The sequence below is a fragment of the Leucoraja erinacea genome, chromosome 25 (genome assembly GCF_028641065.1).
Source record: "Leucoraja erinacea ecotype New England chromosome 25, Leri_hhj_1, whole genome shotgun sequence".
NCBI classification, from domain to species: Eukaryota; Metazoa; Chordata; class Chondrichthyes; order Rajiformes; family Rajidae; genus Leucoraja; species Leucoraja erinaceus.
In genome coordinates this window covers 24,326,842-24,348,743 of record NC_073401.1, presented here as the reverse complement: position 1 = coordinate 24,348,743, position 21,902 = coordinate 24,326,842, and the positions used below count along the sequence as shown (strand labels likewise).

Sequence of the window (21,902 nt, the reverse complement as noted above, 5' to 3'; positions counted from 1 at the left end):
TATTATGGTCACTCTTGCCCAAGGGGCCACGCACAACAAGACTGCTAACTAACCCTTCCTCATTACTCAATACCCAGTCTAGAATAGACTGCTCTCTTGTTGGTTCTTCTACATGTTGGTTTAGAAAACTATCCTGCATACATTCCGAGAAATCCTCTTCCTCAGCACCCCTGCCAATTTGATTCACCCAATCTATATGTAGATTGACCTGATATGTAGAGTCTAACCTAAACTAAACTAATCTTAACTCAACTAAGAATCCCAACCCAAAATGTCACATATCACAGAGATGCAACGACTCAATGAGTTACTCCAGCGCTTGGTGTCCTGTCAGGTACAGGTTATGTTTGCCAGTTGAATGGAGAAGATCCAAGAGAAGTCCCAGCCCATACTTGCTTTGACGGTTCTTTCTTGCTGTGACATTTGTGGTTTGACACAAGAGTGAGACACAAGAAATGAGACACCATGCAATCTTGAACATGCTCAAATCATTTTAATAGATTATAGAAAATACACGACCACCACCTTCGTTAACTGAGCCACAGACAATGTCATTAAGAATGACCATTAGATACGATCATTGTAACAAATAAGGAGATCGATCTATGGTCCCTCGAGTTGCTGGAAGCAAACTGCAGGATGCAACCTGTAAGGCAAGTATTCCCCACAGAGTCGAGGAGACTCGTAAACGCAGGGACACGTTGAGGCCCTATTTACATTTCTTCATACCCTTGTATTTTGGATTGTACGTGGGAAATGCTTTGGCGAAGCAAGCGGCCGCATTGCTATCACATTCACAGACAAACTTCGCACATTTATTATTTTTACCTGAAAAGAAACAGAAAACGCATTATTTAGAACATATTGCCCATGGATTGTGAAGAAAAGAATTTTCCAAGCATCTCCTGGACCATACTCACTGTCGCAAGTGACGGTCTTTTCTGAACAGGTGAACTTGTAGCCCACAGCTTTGGGGTTCTTGAGAAATGTGCAGCCCATTTTCGAAGCCGCGCCATAACATTTGTCGTGTGTCTGACAGCACCTGCAAAAACATGGGTCATGTCAGGTAGGAAACACTGCAACCATGATCAACACAACACTTTGACTGATGGTTTGCAGCAGCACAAACATCATATGCAGCAAAATAGTCCCGAGGTGATCAGAGCGGAACCAGCCTGAGCAGGTTTGAGATCCACATTGGACCTGTGGGCGGTGGGGTGGGAGACTCATTGTGGGATGGGAATGCTTGCAACCAGGAGCTGCCTGAAGTCAGGCAGGAACAGTGAGGGCGGCACGGTGGCGCAGCGGTAGAGTTGCTGTTACCCGGGTTCAATCCAGACCTCGGGTCATATCTGTGTGGAGTTTGCACGTTCTCCCTGTGACCCAATGAGTTTCCTCAGGTGCTAAACTCAGGTGCTCCAGTTTCCCCCCCCCATACCCCAAAGACGTGTGGGTTTGTAGGTTAATTGTGCTCTGTAAATTACCCCTTGTGTGCCGGGACTGTGACTAGTGTGAACGATGGTTGGCATGGACCCGATGGGCCAAATGGCCTGTTTCCATACTGTATCTGTAAACTAGAATGGCTCCAAACCCTAGGCGACAATAAGTCAGTGGCACCCAAGAATATTTCATAAAACATACATTTCACAGCTCATGGGAAAATCTATTGGGATATTCTGAATGTGAAGAATGAACGGCCTGCAGTGAAGGTTCAATCCTGCAGCTTCAGTAAATGTAGACAAACTATTGTCTGGGCCAGAGCCAGCCCTGGCCTGCAATGTGTGTGACCCGGCTCCAGACAGACCTCTGCATTGACCCACCTGTCCAGATCATCCACCGGTTCCCCCTGTCCACCAAGCCCGCAGTAACATCCGTAGTTGTTGAAGGTTAAAAGTGGGATGCTCCCTGGTATGGCGCACTTAATCAACTTGTTGAACCGCCAGAGGTCTCTGGGCTGAAGGGACTCAGTGTCACCGCCGGCTACACCAGGGGGGAGGCAACCTGACAGAAACAAACACGTTAGAACATCAAGCGAGCAACATCCAAGGCAAGGCTGAGGCGGGGGAGAGACACGTTACCTGGGAGCAGAAGTACCAGAAGTAGCCCCAACATCTTAGTTTGCTGTGTCTAATCCTGGAATCAATACTCTGAATGCTCAGCCCATGCTTTTTATAGTCAACCAACGTCCAGGTTCAGACCCCTGGATCACGTCATGGCATCTGTTAATGTGGATAAGATAAAGGCTAAACGTCCGTTGATACAGCTGGAGTCAAATTTGAATTGGGGGGGGGGGGGGGGGGGGGGGGGGTGAACTTGACTTGACTTGAGTTTGACTGGGCTGGAGAAAACAAACTGCTCCGGACAGCTTGGAAATGGGGTGGTGCAGGTCAGGCTACACCTTGGCCGTGACGCTGTCCATAGTCAGATGGTCGTTAGTCAGTCTGGGCTTCCATGAAGGAGGCACTGGATTGGGCGGGTGGACGTGGATCTGTAGACAACCCTCATAGAGAGAAGAATACCGCAGTTGTCTCTTTCCTTTTGGCCTTCAATTTTTGAAGGTGGATTACCCCTTGTGTGCCGGGAGTGTCTACTAGCAACAAAACGACAGATATATGCATGTACACATTTATGAAAGTGGGGGTTATTTTACAATTAGAACATTGCAAATAGAACATTGCAGGAGAATTATTGCAAAGTTGAACAAACTTTCATCATGAAGCAACAACACTGGTTTTATTAGATACTAGACCAAGTGCAGACCCGCTGGGCATCACCCTCACACTAACCACACTAACCAGGGAGGGGAGGGGAGAGGGGTGGGGGAGAGAGGGGAAATAGTGGGGAGGGAGGGGGGGGGGGAGTGGTAGAGAGTGGGGAGGGGAGGGGTAGGGGGAGTGATAGAAGAGGGACAGAGGGGTAGTGGGAAGGTGTGGGGGAGAGGGGGGAGGGAGGGGGAGAGTGAGGGGGGGGAGGGGAGAGGGATGGAGTGGAGGGAGAGTGTGGAAAGAGTGGGGAGGGGAGGGTAGGAGGAGGAGGTGGAGAGAAGTGGTCAAGAGGGGTAGGGGAAGGGGGTGGGGAGAGAGGGAAGGGGGGGGGGGAGGGATGGGGGTGGGGGGGGAGAGGGAGAGGGAGAGGGAGAGGGGTGATGAGAGAGAGATGGAGAGAGGGAGATGGAGAGAGGGGGTGGGGAGGGGGGAGAGGTGTGGGGGAGAGAGGGGGGGGAGGCGAGGAGGGAGATAGAAACATAGAAATTAGGTGCAGGAGTAGGCCATTCGGCCCCTTCGAGTCTGCATCGCCATTCAATATGATCATGGCTGATGATTATCCAACTCAGTGTCCCGTACCTGCCTTCTCTCCATACCCTCTGATCCCCTTAGCCACAAGGGCCCCAAGGGTAGGGGGTGGAGGGGAAGAGTGTGAATGGAGGGGGAGGAGTGGGGAGGGGGAGAGGGAGGGCACGGGAGAGAGGGAAGGGGGTGGGGAGGGAAGGGGGAGAGGGAAGAGGGGTGGTGAGAGAGGGGTGGTGGTGGGAGTGAGTGGGGGTTGAGAGAGAGGGGTGAGGAGATGGAGGGGTGAGGTGAGGAAGATGGAGGGGTGGAGAGAGGGATGGGGAGGGGGCAAGAGGGATGGGGAGGGGGGAGAGAGGGATGGGGAGGGGGAGAGAGAGAGAGGTGTGGCGGAGGGGGAGGGAGATGGGGGGCAGGGAAGGGGAGGGGAAAAGTGTGGGGGAGGGAGGGGAGGGTGGGGGGGGGGGGGGGGAGAGAGGGGAAATAGTGGGGAGGGAGAGTGGAAGGGGGAGGGAGGGCAATAGTAATTGGGGACTCTATTGTTAGGGGGTCGGATATGCGATTCTGTGGACGCAGTCGGGAGACCAGGATGGTGGTCTGCCTCCCTGGTGCCAAGGTCTCGGACGTGTCTCAACGCGTCCAAGATATCCTGAAATCAGAGGGAGAGGAGCCCGAGGTTGTGGTACATATAGGTACCAATGACATAGGTAAAAAAAGGGAAGAGGTCCTGAAGGGAGGATTTAGGGAGTTGGGAGGAGAGTTAAGGAAAAGGACCAAAAAGGTAACAATCTCAGGATTACTGCCTGTGCCACACGACAGTGAGAGTAGGAATGGAGCGAGGTGGAGGATAAATGCGTGGCTGAAAGACTGGTGCAGAGGGCAGGGATTCAAGTTTCTGGATCATTGGGACTTCTGTTGGGGAAGGTGGGACCTGTACAGAAAGGATGGGTTGCACTTGAACCCGAGGGGGACCAATATCCTGGCGGGGAAATTTGCAAATGCTACTGGGGAGACTTTAAACTAGAATGGTTGGGGCGAGGGACTCAAATAGAGAAAGCTAGTAGACAGAATGAGAGGCAGGAAGCAGAAAAGGGAAGCACTCGGGCACAAGAAGAGAAAGAAAAAAAAAGGAAATAAACAGAGAATAAGAGGCGGAGGGTTTCTTAAATGTGCATATTTTAATGCTAGGAGCATTGTAAGAAAGGTGGATGAGCTTAGAGTCTGGATAGACACCTGGAAGTATGATGTTGTGGCGATCAGTGAAACATGGTTGCAGGAGGGCTGTGATTGGAAACTAAATATTCCCGGATTTCGTTGCTTCAAGTGTGATAGAATTGGAGGGGCAAGAGTTGGAGGTGTTGCATTACTAGGGATGTCAGGGAAGATATTACAGCAGTGCTTTGGCAGGATAGATTGGAGGGTTCATCTAGGGAGGCTATTTGGGTGGAACTGAGAAGTGGGAAAGGGGTAGCAAACACTTATAGGGGTGTATTATAGACCGCCAAATGGGGGATCGAGAATTGGAAGAGCAAATATGTAAGGAGATAGCAGATATTAGTAGTAAGCACAAAGTAGTGATTGTGGGAGATTTCAACTTTCCACACATAGACTGGGAAACACATTCGGTAAATGGGCTGGATGGTTTGGAGTTTGTAAAATGTGTGCAGGATAGTTTTTTGCAGCAATACATATAGGTACCTACTAGAGGAGGGGCAGTGTTGGACCTCCTGTTAGGAAATGAGACGGGACAGGTGGCGGAGGTATGCGTTGGGGAGCACTTCGGGTCCAGTGATCACAATACCATTAGTTTCAATATAATTATGGAGAGGGTCAGAACTGGACCTAGGGTTGAGATTTTTGATTGGAGAAAGGCTAACTTTGATGAGATGCGAAATGATTTAAAAGGAGTGAACTGGGACATTTTGTTTTATGGGAAGGATGTAGAAGAGAAATGGAGGACATTTAAAGGGGAAATTTTAAGAGTACAGAATCTTTATGTTCCTGTTCGGTTGAAAGGAAACAGTAAAAACTGGAAAGAGCCCTGGTTTTCAAGGGAAATTGGACATCTTGTTCGGAAAAAGAGGGAGATCTACAATAATTATAGGCAGCATGAAGTAAATGAGGTGCTTGAGGAGTATAAGGAATGTAAAAAGAATCTTAAGAAAGAAATTAGAAAAGCTAAAAGAAGACATGAGGTTGCTTTGGCAAGTAAGGTGAAAGTAAATCCAAAGGGTTTCTACAGCTATATTAATAGCAAAAGGATAACGAGGGATAAAATTGGTCCATTGGAAAGACAGAGTGGGCAGCTATCTGCAGAGCCAAAAGAGATGGGGGAGATATTGAACAATTTATTTTCGTCGGTATTCACCAAGGAGAAGGATATTGAATTCTGTGAGGTAATGGAAACTAGTAGAGTAGCTATGGATACTATGAGTTTCAAAGTAAAAGAAGTACTGACACTTTTGAAAAATATAAAAGTGGATAAGTCTCCAGGTCCTGACAGGATATTCCCTAGGACATTGAGGGAAGTGTTTTGTCCAAAAGTGAAAATATGTAATTGATTTTATGAAGCACCAGCTGATTTTCCGAGCCACAGGCTGAACCAGCAAAGTCTACATTTAGAATAACCGTATAAGGTTGTATTATTATTCCCGACAAATTATTTGTGAAGTGCATTGTGTTTAATTAGGATTGTGAGTATTAGATTTTGTTTACATTTGAAGTTTTAGAAATAACTTTCTTTTCCAAAAGTGAAAATATGTGTTTTGTGTGTATGCATTGTGTGATTGCTGTATGATGTGTATTTTATATTCTGAGAGGTGTTCTTTGAAAATTAGTTTTATATCTCTGTGGTTATACCACATTGAAATAAAATGATTTTGAGCAAAGAGGTTAAAGAAAACCTCAGAGGGGAAAAAGGTTGTAAAGGGTCCGTAAAAGGGGAAATCATGTGACTATACATAGTGTCGATCACTGGAAAGGATTTAGTTGATTGGTTAATGCAAATAAGTTAAATGTATGGTAAACCATAATGATTGGTTAATAGTTTGCCATTCCATTCATAATTGTCTAATACCTATATAATGTGTTATGGTTGTGTCAAAACATTAGTTCTTTCGACCTGCCCCAGAGATCTAGTTCTGTGTTGGAAGGTTTCCAGCGCTGTCAGAATAAAGAATTGATTTTAGCAGCAATGGTTTTCTTGAATTGGACTGACAAAATAACTTAGTTTAACACTAAAACACTACCCAGAGGCCTCCCCTTTACTGTGTAGGTCCTGCTCTTGTTCGACGTCCCAAAATGTAACACCTCACAGTTCTCTGTATTAAATTCCATCAACCATTCCTCCGTCCACCTGGTCAATCGATCCAGATCCTGCTGCAATCGTTCACAACCACAGAACTTATCCTCTTCTTCCGGAAGCTGAACCATATGTAAAACTTCCACTTTGCTGTTCAAACTGCTCTTCTTGATTGGGACATCTCTTGAAAAGATTAAAAATTATTTTAATGTGGTTACAGTTAAGAGCAGCCTTTGTCTCATGAAATGCAAATGCACACATTTGGTTATGAATCACTCGACTCATGGAATGTAAAGAAGTGGTATCGCCAATGGCCATTGGAACACTTCCTGAAACATGGTGTCATTTGAATTGCTGGGTTGCCCAACTTGCCCAAACCAGCCAACAATGTCCCAGCTACATTAGTCCCACTTGCCTGTGCTTGGTCCATATCCCTCCAAACCTGTCCCATCCATGTAACTGTCTGTCACTCAAACGGTGGGACAGTCCCAGCCTCAACAACCTCCTCTGGAAGCTTGTGGGGATTGGACACACACGTACAAAGGGGGGTGTCTGGAGACACAGGGAGTGTAGTAGGAAACAGTGTGTGTTTGGTCATCCCCAAGACCTACAGAACAGAATGGTAATGACAGTGATTGTGGAGCCACATTTACAGATGAAGAAACCTAGTGGGTTCAAAGGGGAAAACAAGAAACTGCAGCCGGTGCTGGTTACAAAAAGGAAGACAAAAAGTGCGCGGAGTAACTCAGTGGATCAGGCAGCATCTCTGGAAAACATGGATAGGTGAAGATTCTGGTTGGGATCTTTCTTCAGACTAATTGTGGTTGGAGAGGGAGAAAGCTGGAGAGGTGGAGGGCAAAGCCTGGTGAGTGATAGGTGGATACATGTAAGGGGATGTTTGATAGGCAGATTACAGGGACCTTCCTGACCTTTCTGTCCTGGGCCTCCTCCATTGGCAGAGTGGGGCCACAAGTGATTTGGAGGAACAGCACCTGATATTTCGCTGGGATAGCTTACAAATCAGCAGCATGAACATTGATTGACTAATTTTAAGTTATCTTCTACCTCCACTCCCCGTCCCCTCCCCACTGGGGTGTAAGCTGCCCGAGTGAAATATGAGGTGTTGTTCCTCCAATTTTCGTTTGGCCCCACTCTGACAATGGAGGAGGCCCAGGACAGAAAGGTCAATGTGGGAGTGGGAGGGGGGTGTGTGCTTCACAGCTGCTGCATGGTTCCATGGATGTTGGATGCGCCGACCTGCAATCCACGCATACTAGCACTATCCTACACACACTAGGGCCAATTTACAAATATGCCAAGATGATTAAGCGACAAATTTGTACTGAAATACAAATAAAAACTTTAAACCCAAGCACCCAGTGAATTAGAATTGATGAGTGAACATTAACATTCATCTGAAGAAGGGTCTCGACCCAAAACATCGCTTAGCTCCATAGATACTGCCTCACTTACTGCGTTTCGCCAGCATTTTTGTCTACCTTCGAATTTTCCAGCATCTGCAGTTCTTTCTTAAACATTAACATCCATTTTAGTGGCTATTGAGTGAAAATAAGCCCAAATTGAATTTCTGTGCAGCAAAATATATTGCTCTTCCACCAGTGATCACTCCTGCAAATTAATCATATCTAATAAAACCAGTGTTGTTGCTTTATGATGAAAGTTTGTTCAACTTTGCAATAATTTTCCTGCAATGTTCTATTTGTAATGTTCTAATTGTAAAATAACTCCCACTTTCATAAATGTGTGCATGCATATATCTGTCGTTTATTGCTAGTCGACACTCCCGGCACGCAAGGGGTAATCCACCTTCAAAAAGTGAAGGCCCAATGAAAAGAGCCAACTGCGCTATTCTTCTCTCTATGAGGGTTGTCTACAGATCCACGTCCACCCGCCCAATCCAGTGCCTCCTTCATGGAAGCCCAGACTGACTAACGACCATCTGACTGTGCACAGCGTCACGGCCAAGGTGTAGCCTGACCTCTACTACGCCATTCCCAAGCTGTCCGGAGCAGTTTGTTTTCTCCAGCCCAGTCAAACTCAAGTCAAGTCAAGTTCACCCCCCTCCCCCCAAGTCAAATTTGACTCCAGCTGTATCAACGGAAGTTTAGCCTTTATCTTATCCACATTAACAGATGCCATGACGTGATCCAGGGGTCTGAACCTGGACGTTGGTCGAGGCTGACTATAAAAAGCATGGGCTGAGCATTCAGAGTATTGATTCCAGGACTAGACACAGCAAACGAAGATGTTGGGGCTACTTCTGGTACTTCTGCTCCCAGGTAACGTGTCTCTCCCCCGCCTCTGCCTTGCCTTGGATGTTGCTCGCTTGATGTTCTAACATGTTTGTTTCTGTCAGGTTGCCTCCCCCCTGGTGTAGCCGGCGGTGACACTGAGTCCCTTCAGCCCAGAAACCTCTTGCAGTTCAACAACTTGATTAAGTGCGCCATCCCAGGGAGCATCCCACTTTTAACGTTCAACGGCTACGGATGTTACTGCGGGCTTGGTGGACAGGGGAAACCGGTGGATGATCTGGACAGGTGGGTCGATGCAGAGGTCTGTCTGGAGCCGGGTCACACACATTGCAGGCCAGGGCTGGCTCTGGCCCAGACAATTGTTCGTCTCCATTTACTGAAGCTGCAGGATTGAACCTTCACTGCAGGCCGTTCATTCTTCACATTCAGAATATCCCAATAGATTTTCCCATGAGCTGTGAAATGTATGTTTTATGAAATATTCTTGGGTGCCACTGACTTATTGTCGCCTAGGGTTTGGAGCCATTCTAGTTTACAGATACAGTATGGAAACAGGCCATTTGGCCCATCGGGTCCATGCCAACCATCGTTCACACTAGTCACAGTATGGGGGGAAACTGGAGCACCTGAGTTTAGCGCCTGAGGAAACTCATTGGGTCACAGGGAGAACGTGCAAACTCCACACAGATATGACCCGAGGTTTGGATTGAACCCGGGTAACTGGCGCTGTCAGGCAGCAACTCAACCGCTGCGCCACCGTGCCGCCCTCACTGTTCCTGCCTCACTTCAGGCAGCTCCTGGTTTGCAAGTATTCCCATCCCACAATGAGTCTCCCACCCCACCGCCCACAGGTCCAATGTGGATCTCAAACCTGCTCAGGCTGGTTCCGCTCTGATCACCTCGGGACTATTTTGCTGCATATGATGTTTGTGCTGCTGCAAACCATCAGTCAAAGTGTTGTGTTGATTATGGTTGCAGTGTTTCCTACCTGACATGACCCATGTTCTTGCAGGTGCTGTCAGACACACGACAAATGTTATGGCGCGGCTAAGAAAATCGGCTGCAAAATTATTAAGGACCCCAAAGTTATGCCCTACGAGTACACCTGTTCAAAAAAGACCGTGATTTGCGACAGTGAGTATGGTCCAGGAGAGGCTTGGAAAATTATTTCCTTCACAATCCATGGGCAATATGCTCTAAATAATGCGTTTTCCGTTTCTTTTCAGGTAAAAATGGTAAATGTGCGAAGTTTGTCTGTGAATGTGATAGCAATGCGGCCGCTTGCTTCGCCAAAGCATTTCCCACGTACAATCCAAAATACAAGGGTATGAAGAAATGTAAATAGGGCCTCAACGTGTCCCTGCGTTTACGAGTCTCCTCGACTCTGTGGGGGATACTTGCCTTACAGGTTGCATCCTGCAGTTTGCTTCCAGCAACTCGAGGGACCATAGATCGATCTCCTTATTTGCTACGTTAATGTAATCAGTAATCTCATTTAAATCCAACACTCCTTATCCCGTTCTCACCGTCTTTCACTATCTGTGCCACTCATGATGCTAAAGACTGGATCGCTTCAATCTCCCTGCAGGGAAAGCTAATTCTGGTTTGTGTCTCTTCCCATAACGTTCATAACCAAAATCTGCAATTATCCGTGTCCAATATCCTCACTCCCTCTCCAAAATATGAATGTAGCAGCATTTGGGAATCCTATTGAAAATCCAGGTTTACATCCTATTGGGATGTTCACACCCTCAGTCCAGGGCTTTCTTCTAATTAATGCTGTCACTACTAAATCCTGCAATGATCGTATCTAATGGTCATTCTTAATGACATTGTCTGTGGCTCAGTTAACGAAGGTGGTGGTCGTGTATTTTCTATAATCTATTAAAATGATTTGAGCATGTTCAAGGTTGCATGGTGTCTCATTTCTTGTGTCTCACTCTTGTGTCAAACCACAAATGTCACAGCAAGAAAGAACCGTCAAAGCAAGTATGGGCTGGGACTTCTCTTGGATCTTCTCAACTCAACTGGCAAACCTTAGACAGGGTGGCCAACCTAACCTGTACCTGACAGGACACAGAGTGCTGGAGTAACTCATGGGGTCAAGTCGCATCTCTGTGATAAGTGGCATTTTGGGTCGGGAACTTTAATTTAGTTAAGTTTAGTTTAATTTAGTTTAGAGATACCGCGTGTAAACAGGTTCTTCAGACACGAGTTCTATCCCACATCCTGGGTACAATTTACGGAAGCCAATTCACTCACACCCACCATCGACACCTTTTGAATGTGGGAGGAAGCCGGAGCACCCGGAATAAACCCACGCGGTCACAGGAAGGACGTACAGACTATGTAGTGACAGCACCCGTGGCCAGGATCAACCCCGGGCCTCTGGCGCCGTTAGGGAACAACCGTACCGCTGGCTGCACCACCACGCTTGTCCTTCTTCATAAAGTTCACCTGCCTCTCTCTACGCCCTCCCCTCCCCGAGAACGTGGGGTTACCATTCCACTTGCACGGGAATTATGGCCTCACCTGCCCGCATTTGGCCCACATCCCACGAAACCTTTCCTATCCGTGTACCCGTCCAAATGTATTGTAACATTTATTTTAAAGTGTTGGTTTTGCGAATGAAACAGTGAGAACTTGAGATAGCGGTGAGGAATTATGGGCGGCACGGTGGCGCAGCGATAGAGTTGCTGCCTTGCAGCGCCAGAGACCCGGGATCGATCCTGACCACGGGTGCTGTCTGTACGGAGTTTGTACATTCTCCCCGTGACCGCTTGTGTTTTCTCCGAGATCTTCGGGTTCGTCCCACACTCCAAAGGCGCGCAGGGCTGTAGGTTAAATTGGTCCTAGTGTGCGTAGGGTAATGTGTGGGGATCGTTGGTCGGTGCGGACCCGGTGAGCCGAAGGGCCTGTTTCCGTTCTGTATCTGTAAACTAGACTAACTTCCATCTCAAGCAAAACAAGAAAATGAAAATTGGCAGCTCAGGATTCACTCGATGAGTGTAAGATGTTGTATGTCCCAAAGCAAATGTGGATACAGGGAGGTTGCCGGGTTAGTTAATGCCAGTGGGTCTGTTATCTGTCCAGTTATAGTCGGCCGGACATCATCACCATTCCAGTATTAGGGCACAGACTCCACTCCTGAAGTTGGCACAACATTCCCAAAGTCACCCATTCCTTCTCTCCAGAGAAGCTGCCTGTCCCGCTGAGTCACTCCAGCTTTTTGTGTCTATGTTCAGGCTGAAGATCGCTTGTCAGAGGTGGGAGGTGGGTGAACGATGGTTGTGAAGGGGTGATATATGGGTGGCCATGGACATGAGCTTTACACGAGGTTATCTGGTGAGCGGGTGAATGGTGAGTGAGTGAGAGAGACAGACACACACCCACACACATACACCCACACACACACACCCTCGTCTCATGAGGTGTCAGCATATCATTTCCACATCCCAATTGCATTTATATTTCGCCGCCCTAGTCACGCCCGCACCCACCCTTCCTGTTTCAACCCGTGGCATCACCTGCCCTGCTCCGTGTCTCCAGTTTCTGGACCTGCCACTTCGTGCCACACTCCGTGGTAAGTACTTCAGCTGTTGAGGATGTGAATTATGTGCGGGATCCACCAGGTTCGGTTTAGTTTAGAGATACAACGTTGAAACAGGCCCTCCAGCCCGACGATTAGTGGTTCTGTTGGACTAGTTTCGCATCTACACGGTAGAGCAACTTATATAAGCCAACAGCAAACCTGTGATAAACACAAAGAGCTGGAGTAACTCAGCGGGACAGGCAGCATCTCCGGAGAGAAAGAGTGGGTACACAAAAATGCTGGAGAAACTCAGCGGGTGCAGCAGCATCTATGGAGCGAAGGAAATAGGTGACGTTTCGGGCCGAAATCCTTCTTCCGAAACGTTACCTATTTCCTTCGCTCTATAGATGCTGCTGCACCTGCTGAGTTTCTCCAGCATTTTTGTGTACCTTCGATTTTCCAGCATCTGCAGTTTCTTCTTGAACACGAGAAAGAGTGGGTGACGTTTCGGGTCAGGAGTCAGGAGACAGGAGAAAGGGAAACGAGAGATATAGATGGTGATATAGAACAAATGAATTATAGATATGTAGGAAAGTAACGATGATAAAGGAAACAGGCCACTGTTAGCTGTTAGTGAAGAAATTGGTATTTTGAGTAAGAAGTAAGCTACAGTTTAATCTGGACATTGAGGGGAATGTTGCACTTTCAAGGTCTGTTTATTGTCACGTATACCAATTAAGGTACAGTGAAACTCGATTACCATACAGCCATACTCAAAAAAGCAACACAACACATAAAAGTTAACTTTGAGAGGTCAAATGTAAGAGAAAAGTATACAGAAAATGGCAGGACCTTTTGGCCCAGGGATCTTGGGTTGTCAGTCTACAACTCCCTTAGAGTGTCAACATATGCTGACAAGGTTGTAAAAATATACCTCTTTGCCTTGATATCAAGAAAGGCATTGAGTAGAAAAGTCGACAATTATTTGGCAGCCGCACAAAACTGGTTGGGCCACATTTTGATGATATTATAGACAATAGACAACAGGTGCAGGAGTAGGCCATTTTGCCCTTCGAGCCATAGAAACATAGAAACATAGAAATTAGGTGCAGGAGTAGGCCATTCGGCCCTTCGAGCCTGCACCGCCATTCAATATGATCATGGCTGATCATCCAACTCAGTATCCCGTACCTGCCTTCTCTCCATACCCCCTGATCCCCTTAGCCACAAGGGCCACATCTAACTCCCTCTTAAATATAGCCAATGAACTGGCCTCAACTACGCTCTGTGGCAGAGAGTTCCAGAGATTCACCACTCTCTGTGTGAAAAAAGTTCTTCTCAACTCGGTTTCAAAGGATTTCCCCCTTATCCTTAAGCTGTGACCCCTTGTCCTGGACTTCCCTAACATCGGGAACAATCTTCCTGCATCTAGCCTGTCCAACCCCTTAAGAATTTTGTAAGTTTCTATAAGATCCCCTCTCAATCTCCTAAATTCTAGAGAGTATAAACCAAGTCTATCCAGTCTTTCTTCATAGGACAGTCCTGACATCCCAGGAATCAGTCTGGTGAACCGTCTCTGCACTCCCTCTATGGCAATAATGTCCTTCCTCAGATTTGGAGACCAAAACTGTACGCAATACTCCAGGTGTGGTCTCACCAAGACCCTGTACAACTGCAGTAGAACTTCCCTGCTCCTATACTCAAATCCTTTTGCAATGAAAGCTAACATACCATTCGCTTTCTTTACTGCCTGCTGCACCTGCATGCCTACCTTCAATGACTGGTGTACCATGACACCCAGGTCTCGCTGCATCTCCCCCTTCCCAATCGGCCACCATTTAGATAATAGTCTGCTTTCCTGTTTTTGCCACCAAAATGGATAACCTCACATTTATCCACATTATACTGCATCTGCCAAACATTTGCCCACTCACCCAGCCTATCCAAGTCACCTTGCAGTCTCCTAGCATCCTCCTCACAGCTAACACTGCCCCCCAGTTCATTGGCTATATTTCAGAGGTAGTTAGATGTGGCCCTTGTAGCTAAAGGGATCAGGGGGTATGGAGAGGGGGGGAGCTGTGAGGAGGATGCTAGGAGACTGCAAGGTGACTTGGATAGGCTGGGTGAGTGGGCAAATGTTTGGCAGATGCAGTATAATGTGGATAAATGTGAGGTTATCCATTTTGGTGGCAAGGGAGGATTTAGGGAGTTGGGAGGAGAGTTAAGGAAAAGGACCAAAAAGGTAACAATCTCAGGATTACTGCCTGTGCCACGCGACAGTGAGAGTAGGAATGGAGCGAGGTGGAGGATAAATGCGTGGCTGAAAGACTGGTGCAGAGGGCAGGGATTCAAGTTTCTGGATCATTGGGACTTCTGTTGGGGAAGGTGGGACCTGTACAGAAAGGATGGGTTGCACTTGAACCCGAGGGGGACCAATATCCTGGCGGGGAAATTTGCAAATGCTACTGGGGAGACTTTAAACTAGAATGGTTGGGGCGAGGGACTCAAATAGAGAAAGCTAGTAGACAGAATGAGAGGCAGGAAGCAGAAAAGGGAAGCACTCGGGCACAAGAAGAGAAAGAAAAAAAAAGGAAATAAACAGAGAATAAGAGGCGGAGGGTTTCTTAAATGTGCATATTTTAATGCTAGGAGCATTGTAAGAAAGGTGGATGAGCTTAGAGTCTGGATAGACACCTGGAAGTATGATGTTGTGGCGATCAGTGAAACATGGTTGCAGGAGGGCTGTGATTGGAAACTAAATATTCCCGGATTTCGTTGCTTCAAGTGTGATAGAATTGGAGGAGCAAGAGGTGGAGGTGTTGCATTACTAGTCAGGGAATATATTACAGCAGTGCTTTGGCAGGATAGATTGGAGGGTTCATCTAGGGAGGCTATTTGGGTGGAACTGAGAAGTGGGAAATGGGTAGCAACACTTATAGGGGTGTATTATAGACCGCCAAATGGGGATCGAGAATTGGAAGAGCAAATATGTAAGGAGATAGCAGATATTAGTAGTAAGCACAAAGTAGTGATTGTGGGAGATTTCAACTTTCCACACATAGACTGGGAAACACATTCGGTAAATGGGCTGGATGGTTTAGAGTTTGTAAAATGTGTGCAGGATAGTTTTTTGCAGCAATACATAGAGGTACCTACTAGAGGAGGGGCAGTGTTGGACCTCCTGTTAGGAAATGAGACGGGACAGGTGGCGGAGGTATGCGTTGGGGAGCACTTCGGGTCCAGTGATCACAATACCATTAGTTTCAATATAATTATGGAGAGGGTCAGAACTGGACCTAGGGTTGAGATTTTTGATTGGAGAAAGGCTAACTTTGATGAGATGCGAAATGATTTAAAAGGAGTGAACTGGGACATTTTGTTTTATGGGAAGGATGTAGAAGAGAAATGGAGGACATTTAAAGGGGACATTTTAAGAGTACAGAATCTTTATGTTCCTGTTCGGTTGAAAGGAAACAGTAAAAATTGGAAAGAGCCCTGGTTTTCCCTGGAAATTGGACATCTTGTACGGAAAAAGAGGGAGATCTACAATAATTATAGGCAGCATGAAGTAAATGAGGTGCTTGAGGAGTATAAGGAATGTAAAAAGAATCTTAAGAAAGAAATTAGAAAAGCTAAAAGAAGACATGAGGTTGCTTTGGCAAGTAAGGTGAAAGTAAATCCAAAGGGTTTCTACAGCTATATTAATAGCAAAAGGATAACGAGGGATAAAATTGGTCCATTGGAGAGACAGAGTGGGCAGCTATCTGCAGAGCCAAAAGAGATGGGGGAGATATTGAACAATTTATTTTCGTCGGTATTCACCAAGGAGAAGGATATTGAATTCTGTGAGGTAATGGAAACTAGTAGAGTAGCTATGGATACTATGAGTTTCAAAGTAAAAGAAGTACTGACACTTTTGAAAAATATAAAAGTGGATAAGTCTCCAGGTCCTGACAGGATATTCCCTAGGACATTGAGGGAAGTGTTTTGTCCAAAAGTGAAAATATGTAATTGATTTTATGAAGCACCAGCTGATTTTCCGAGCCACAGGCTGAACCAGCAAAGTCTACATTTAGAATAACCGTATAAGGTTGTATTATTATTCCCGACAAATTATTTGTGAAGTGCATTGTGTTTAATTAGGATTGTGAGTATTAGATTTTGTTTACATTTGAAGTTTTAGAAATAACTTTCTTTTCCAAAAGTGAAAATATGTGTTTTGTGTGTATGCATTGTGTGATTGCTGTATGATGTGTATTTTATATTCTGAGAGGTGTTCTCTGAAAATTAGTTTCATCTCTCTGTGGTTATACCACATTGAAATAAAATGATTTTGAGCAAAGAGGTTAAAGAAAACCTCAGAGGGGAAAAAGGTTGTAAAGGGTCCGTAAAAGGGGAAATCATGTGACTATACATAGTGTCGATCTCTGGAAAGGATTTAGTTGATTGGTTAATACAAATAAGTTAAATGTATGGTAAACCATAATGATTGGTTAATAGTTTGCCATTCCATTCATAATTGTCTAATACCTATATAATGTGTTATGGTTGTGTCAAAACATTAGTTCTTTCGACCTGCCCCAGAGATCTAGTTCTGTGTTGGAAGGTTTCCAGCGCTGTCAGAATAAAGAATTGATTTTAGCAGCAATGGTTTTCTTGAATTGGACTGACAAAATAACTTAGTTTAACACTAAAACACTACCCAGAGGCCTCCCCTTTACTGTGTAGGTCCTGCCCTTGTTCGACGTCCCAAAATGTAACACCTCACAGTTCTCTGTATTAAATTCCATCAACCATTCCTCCGTCCACCTGGTCAATCGATCCAGATCCTGCTGCAATCGTTCACAACCACAGAACTTATCCTCTTCTTCCGGAAGCTGAACCATATGTAAAACTTCCACTTTGCTGTTCAAACTGCTCTTCTTGATTGGGACATCTCTTGAAAAGATTAAAAATTATTTTAATGTGGTTACAGTTAAGAGCAGCCTTTGTCTCATGAAATGCAAATGCACACATTTGGTTATGAATCACTCGACTCATGGAATGTAAAGAAGTGGTATCGCCAATGGCCATTGGAACACTTCCTGAAACATGGTGTCATTTGAATTGCTGGGTTGCCCAACTTTCCCAAACCAGCCAACACTGTCCCAGCTACATTAGTCCCACTTGCCTGCGCTTGGTCCATATCCCTCCAAACCTGTCCCATCCATGTAACTGTCTGTCACTCAAACGATGGGACAGTCCCAGCCTCAACAACCTCCTCTGGAAGCTTGTGGGGATTGGACACACATGTACAAAGGGGGGGGGGGTGTCTGGAGACACAGGGAGTGTAGTAGGGAACAGTGTGAGTTTGGTCATCCCCAAGACCTACAGAACAGAATGGTAATGACAGTGATTGTGGAGCCACATTTACAGATGAAGAAACCTAGTGGGTTCAAAGGGAGAAACAAGAAACTGCAGCCGGTGCTGGTTATGAAAAGGAAGACAAAAAGTGCGCGGAGTAACTCAGTGGATCAGGCAGCATCTCTGGAAAACATGGATAGGTGAAGATTCTGGTTGGGACCTTTCTTCAGACTAATTGTGGTTGGGAGGGAGAAAGCTGGAGAGGTGGAGGGCAAACCCTGGCGAGTGAGAGGTGGATACATGTAAGGGGATGTTTGATAGGCAGATTACAGGGACCTTCCTGACCTTTCTGTCCTGGGCCACCTCCATTGGCAGAGTGGGGCCACAAGTGATTTGGAGGAACAGCACCTGATATTTCGCTGGGATAGCTTACAAATCAGCAGCATGAAAATTGATTGAGCAGCAATTTAAAGTTATCTTCTACCTCCACTCCCCGTCCCCTCCCCACTAGGGTGTAAGCTGCCCGAGTGAAATATGAGGTGCTGTTCCTCCAATTTTCGTTTGGCCCCACTCTGACAATGGAGGAGGCCCAGGACAGAAAGGTCAATGTGGGAGTGGGAGGGGGGAGTGTGCTTCACAGCTGCTGCATGGTTCCATGGATGTTGGATGCGCCGACCTGCAATCCACGCACACTAGCACTATCCTACACACACTAGGGCCAATTTACAAATATGCCAAGATGATTAAGCGACAAATTTGTACTGAAATACAAATAAAAACTTTAAACCCAAGCACCCAGTGAATTAGAATTGATGAGTGAACATTAACATTCATCTGAAGAAGGGTCTCGACCCAAAACATCGCTTAGCTCCATAGATACTGCCTCACTTACTGCGTTTCGCCAGCATTTTTGTCTACCTTCGAATTTTCCAGCATCTGCAGTTCTTTCTTAAACATTAACATCCATTTTAGTGGCTATTGAGTGAAAATAAGCCCAAATTGAATTTCTGTGCAGCAAAATATATTGCTCTTCCACCAGTGATCACTCCTGCAAATTAATCATATCTAATAAAACCAGTGTTGTTGCTTCATGATGAAAGTTTGTTCAACTTTGCAATAATTTTCCTGCAATGTTCTATTTGTAATGTTCTAATTGTAAAATAACTCCCACTTTCATAAATGTGTACATGCATATATCTGTCGTTTTGTTGCTAGTCGACACTCCGGGCACGCAAGGGGTAATCCACCTTCAAAAATTGAAGGCCCAATGAAAAGAGCCAACTGCGGTATTCTTCTCTCTATGAGGGTTGTCTACAGATCCACGTCCACCCGCCCAATCCATTGCCTCCTTCATGGAAGCCCAGACTGACTAACGACCATCTGACTGTACACAGCGTCACGGCCAAGGTGTAGCCTGACCTCTACTACGCCATTTCCAAGCTGTCCGGAGCAGTTTGTTTTCTCCAGCCCAGTCAAATTCAAGTCAAGTCAAGTTCACCCCCCCCCCCCAAGTCAAATTTGACTCCAGCTGTATCAACGGAAGTTTAGCCTTTATCTTATCCACATTAACAGATGCCATGACGTGATCCAGGGGTCTGAACCTGGACGTTGGTCGAGGCTGACTATAAAAAGCATGGGCTGAGCATTCAGAGTATTGATTCCAGGACTAGACACAGCAAACTAAGATGTTGGGGCTACTTCTGGTACTTCTGCTCCCAGGTAACGTGTCTCTCCCCTGCCTCTGCCTTGCCTTGGATGTTGCTCGCTTGATGTTCTAACGTGTTTGTTTCTGTCAGGTTGCCTCCCCCCTGGTGTAGCCGGCGGTGACACTGAGTCCCTTCAGCCCAGAAGCCTCTTGCAGTTCAACAAGTTGATTAAGTGTGCCATCCCAGGGAGCGTCCCACTTTTAACGTTCAACAACTACGGATGTTACTGCGGGCTTGGTGGACAGGGGAAACCGGTGGATGATCTGGACAGGTGGGTCGATGCAGAGGTCTGTCTGGAGCCGGGTCCCACACATTGCAGGCCAGGGCTGGCTCTGGCCCAGACAATTGTTCGTCTCCATTTACTGAAGCTGCAGGATTGAACCTTCACTGCAGGCCGTTCATTCTTCACATTCAGAATATCCCAATAGATTTTCCCATGAGCTGTGAAATGTATGTTTTATGAAATATTCTTGGGTGCCACTGACTTATTGTCGCCTAGGGTTTGGAGCCATTCTAGTTTACAGATACAGTATGGAAACAGGCCATTTGGCCCATCGGGTCCATGCCAACCATCGTTCACACTAGTCACAGTATGGGGGGAAACTGGAGCACCTGAGTTTAGCGCCTGAGGAAACTCATTGGGTCACAGGGAGAACGTGCAAACTCCACACAGATATGACCCGAGGTCTGGATTGAACCCGGGTAACTGGCGCTGTCCGGCAGCAACTCTACCGCTGCGCCACCGTGCCGCCCTCACTGTTCCTGCCTGACTTCAGGCAGCTCCTGGTTGCAAGTATTCCCATCCCACAATGAGTCTCCCACCCCACCGCCCACAGGTCCAATGTGGATCTCAAACCTGCTCAGGCTGGTTCCGCTCTGATCACCTCGGGACTATTTTGCTGCATATGATGTTTGTGCTGCTGCAAACCATCAGTCAAAGTGTTGTGTTGATTATGGTTGCAGTGTTTCCTACCTGACATGACCCATGTTCTTGCAGGTGCTGTCAGACACACGACAAATGTTATGATAAGGCTAATAAAATCGGCTGCAAAATTATTAAGGACCCCAAAGTTATGCCCTACGAGTACACCTGTTCAAAAAAGACCGTGATTTGCGACAGTGAGTATGGTCCAGGAGAGGCTTGGAAAATTATTTCCTTCACAATCCATGGGCAATATGTTCTAAATAATGCGTTTTCTGTTTCTTTTCAGGTAAAAATGGTAAATGTGCGAAGTTTGTCTGTGAATGTGATAGCAATGCGGCCGCTTGCTTCGCCAAAGCATTTCCCACGTACAATTCAAAATACAAGGGTATGAAGAAATGTAAATAGGGCCTCAACGTGTCCCTGCGTTTACGAGTCTCCTCGACTCTGTGGGGAATACTTGCCTTACAGGTTGCATCCTGCAGTTTGCTTCCAGCAACTCGAGGGACCATTGATCGATCTCCTTATTTGCTACGTTAATGTAATCAGTAATCTCATTTAAATCCAACACTCCTTATCCCGTTCTCACCGTCTTTCACTATCTGTGCCACTCATGATGCTAAAGACTGGATCGCTTCAATCTCCCTGCAGTGAAAGCTAATTCTGGCTTGTGACTCTCTTCCCATAACGTTCATAACCAAAATCTGCAATTATCCGTGTCCAATATCCTCACTCCCTCTCCAAAATATGAATGTAGCAGCATTTGGGAATCCTATTGAAAATCCAGGTTTACATCCTATTGGGATGTTCACACCCTCAGTCCAGGGCTTTCTTCTAATTAATGCTGTCACTACTAAATCCTGCAATGATCGTATCTAATGGTCATTCTTAATGACATTGTCTGTGGCTCAGTTAACGAAGGTGGTGGTCGTGTATTTTCTATAATCTATTAAAATGATTTGAGCATGTTCAAGGTTGCATGGTGTCTCATTTCTTGTATCTCACTCTTGTGTCAAACCACAAATGTCACAGCAAGAAAGAACCGTCAAAGCAAGTATGGGCTGGGACTTCTCTTGGGTCTTCTCAACTCAACTGGCAAACCTTAGACAGGGTGGCCAACCTAACCTGTACCTGACAGGACACAGAGCGCCGGAGTAACTCATTGGGTCAAGTCGCATCTCTGTGATAAGTGGCATTTTGGGTCGGGAACTTTAATTTAGTTAAGTTTAGTTTAATTTAGTTTAGAGATACCGCGTGTAAACAGGTTCTTCAGACACGAGTTCTATCCCACATCCTGGGGACAATTTACGGAAGCCAATTCACTCACACCCACCATCGACACCTTTTGAATGTAGGAGGAAGCCGGAGCACCCGGAATAAACCCACGCGGTCACAGGAAGGACGTACAGACTATGTAGTGACAGCACCCGTGGCCAGGATCAACCCCGGGCCTCTGGCGCTGTTAGGGAACAACCGTACCGCTGGCTGCACCACCACGCTTGTCCTTCTTCATAACGTTCACCTGCCTCTCTCTACGC

General features: G+C 46.3%; 3 protein-coding genes across 3 annotated transcripts; 2 read left to right on the top strand and 1 right to left on the bottom strand.

The window, feature by feature from the left end:
- Positions 1 to 478: 478 nt before the first annotated feature.
- On the bottom strand, positions 479 to 2,176 carry LOC129709120 (phospholipase A2-like). Its single transcript, XM_055655240.1, has 4 exons — positions 2,079 to 2,176; positions 1,821 to 2,001; positions 921 to 1,042; positions 479 to 828 (listed from the first exon to the last, which is right to left on the bottom strand). The coding sequence occupies exons 1-4, from the start codon at positions 2,110 to 2,112 to the stop codon at positions 710 to 712; spliced, it is 456 nt and encodes a 151-aa protein (XP_055511215.1). The 5' UTR covers positions 2,113 to 2,176; the 3' UTR covers positions 479 to 709.
- Positions 2,177 to 8,738: 6,562 nt separating this feature from the next.
- On the top strand, positions 8,739 to 10,768 carry LOC129709285 (phospholipase A2-like). Its single transcript, XM_055655553.1, has 4 exons — positions 8,739 to 8,888; positions 8,966 to 9,146; positions 9,874 to 9,995; positions 10,088 to 10,768. The coding sequence occupies exons 1-4, from the start codon at positions 8,855 to 8,857 to the stop codon at positions 10,204 to 10,206; spliced, it is 456 nt and encodes a 151-aa protein (XP_055511528.1). The 5' UTR covers positions 8,739 to 8,854; the 3' UTR covers positions 10,207 to 10,768.
- An 8,534-nt stretch (positions 10,769 to 19,302) lies between these two features.
- On the top strand, positions 19,303 to 21,360 carry LOC129709284 (phospholipase A2-like). Its single transcript, XM_055655552.1, has 4 exons — positions 19,303 to 19,455; positions 19,533 to 19,713; positions 20,440 to 20,561; positions 20,654 to 21,360. The coding sequence occupies exons 1-4, from the start codon at positions 19,422 to 19,424 to the stop codon at positions 20,770 to 20,772; spliced, it is 456 nt and encodes a 151-aa protein (XP_055511527.1). The 5' UTR covers positions 19,303 to 19,421; the 3' UTR covers positions 20,773 to 21,360.
- Positions 21,361 to 21,902: the final 542 nt, after the last annotated feature.

Excerpts from the sequence above, each read along its gene's own strand:
- LOC129709120 (XM_055655240.1), bottom strand. The coding sequence starts at position 2,112 with ATGTTGGGGCTACTTCTGGTACTTCTGCTCCCAG. Across the intron at positions 2,002-2,078 it reads TCTGGTACTTCTGCTCCCAG|GTTGCCTCCCCCCTGGTGTA; the intron begins GTAACGTGTCTC and ends TGTTTCTGTCAG. Across the intron at positions 1,043-1,820 it reads CCGGTGGATGATCTGGACAG|GTGCTGTCAGACACACGACA; the intron begins GTGGGTCAATGC and ends ATGTTTTTGCAG.
- LOC129709284 (XM_055655552.1), top strand. The coding sequence starts at position 19,422 with ATGTTGGGGCTACTTCTGGTACTTCTGCTCCCAG. Across the intron at positions 19,714-20,439 it reads CCGGTGGATGATCTGGACAG|GTGCTGTCAGACACACGACA; the intron begins GTGGGTCGATGC and ends ATGTTCTTGCAG. Across the intron at positions 20,562-20,653 it reads AAAGACCGTGATTTGCGACA|GTAAAAATGGTAAATGTGCG; the intron begins GTGAGTATGGTC and ends GTTTCTTTTCAG.
- LOC129709285 (XM_055655553.1), top strand. The coding sequence starts at position 8,855 with ATGTTGGGGCTACTTCTGGTACTTCTGCTCCCAG. Across the intron at positions 8,889-8,965 it reads TCTGGTACTTCTGCTCCCAG|GTTGCCTCCCCCCTGGTGTA; the intron begins GTAACGTGTCTC and ends TGTTTCTGTCAG. Across the intron at positions 9,147-9,873 it reads CCGGTGGATGATCTGGACAG|GTGCTGTCAGACACACGACA; the intron begins GTGGGTCGATGC and ends ATGTTCTTGCAG.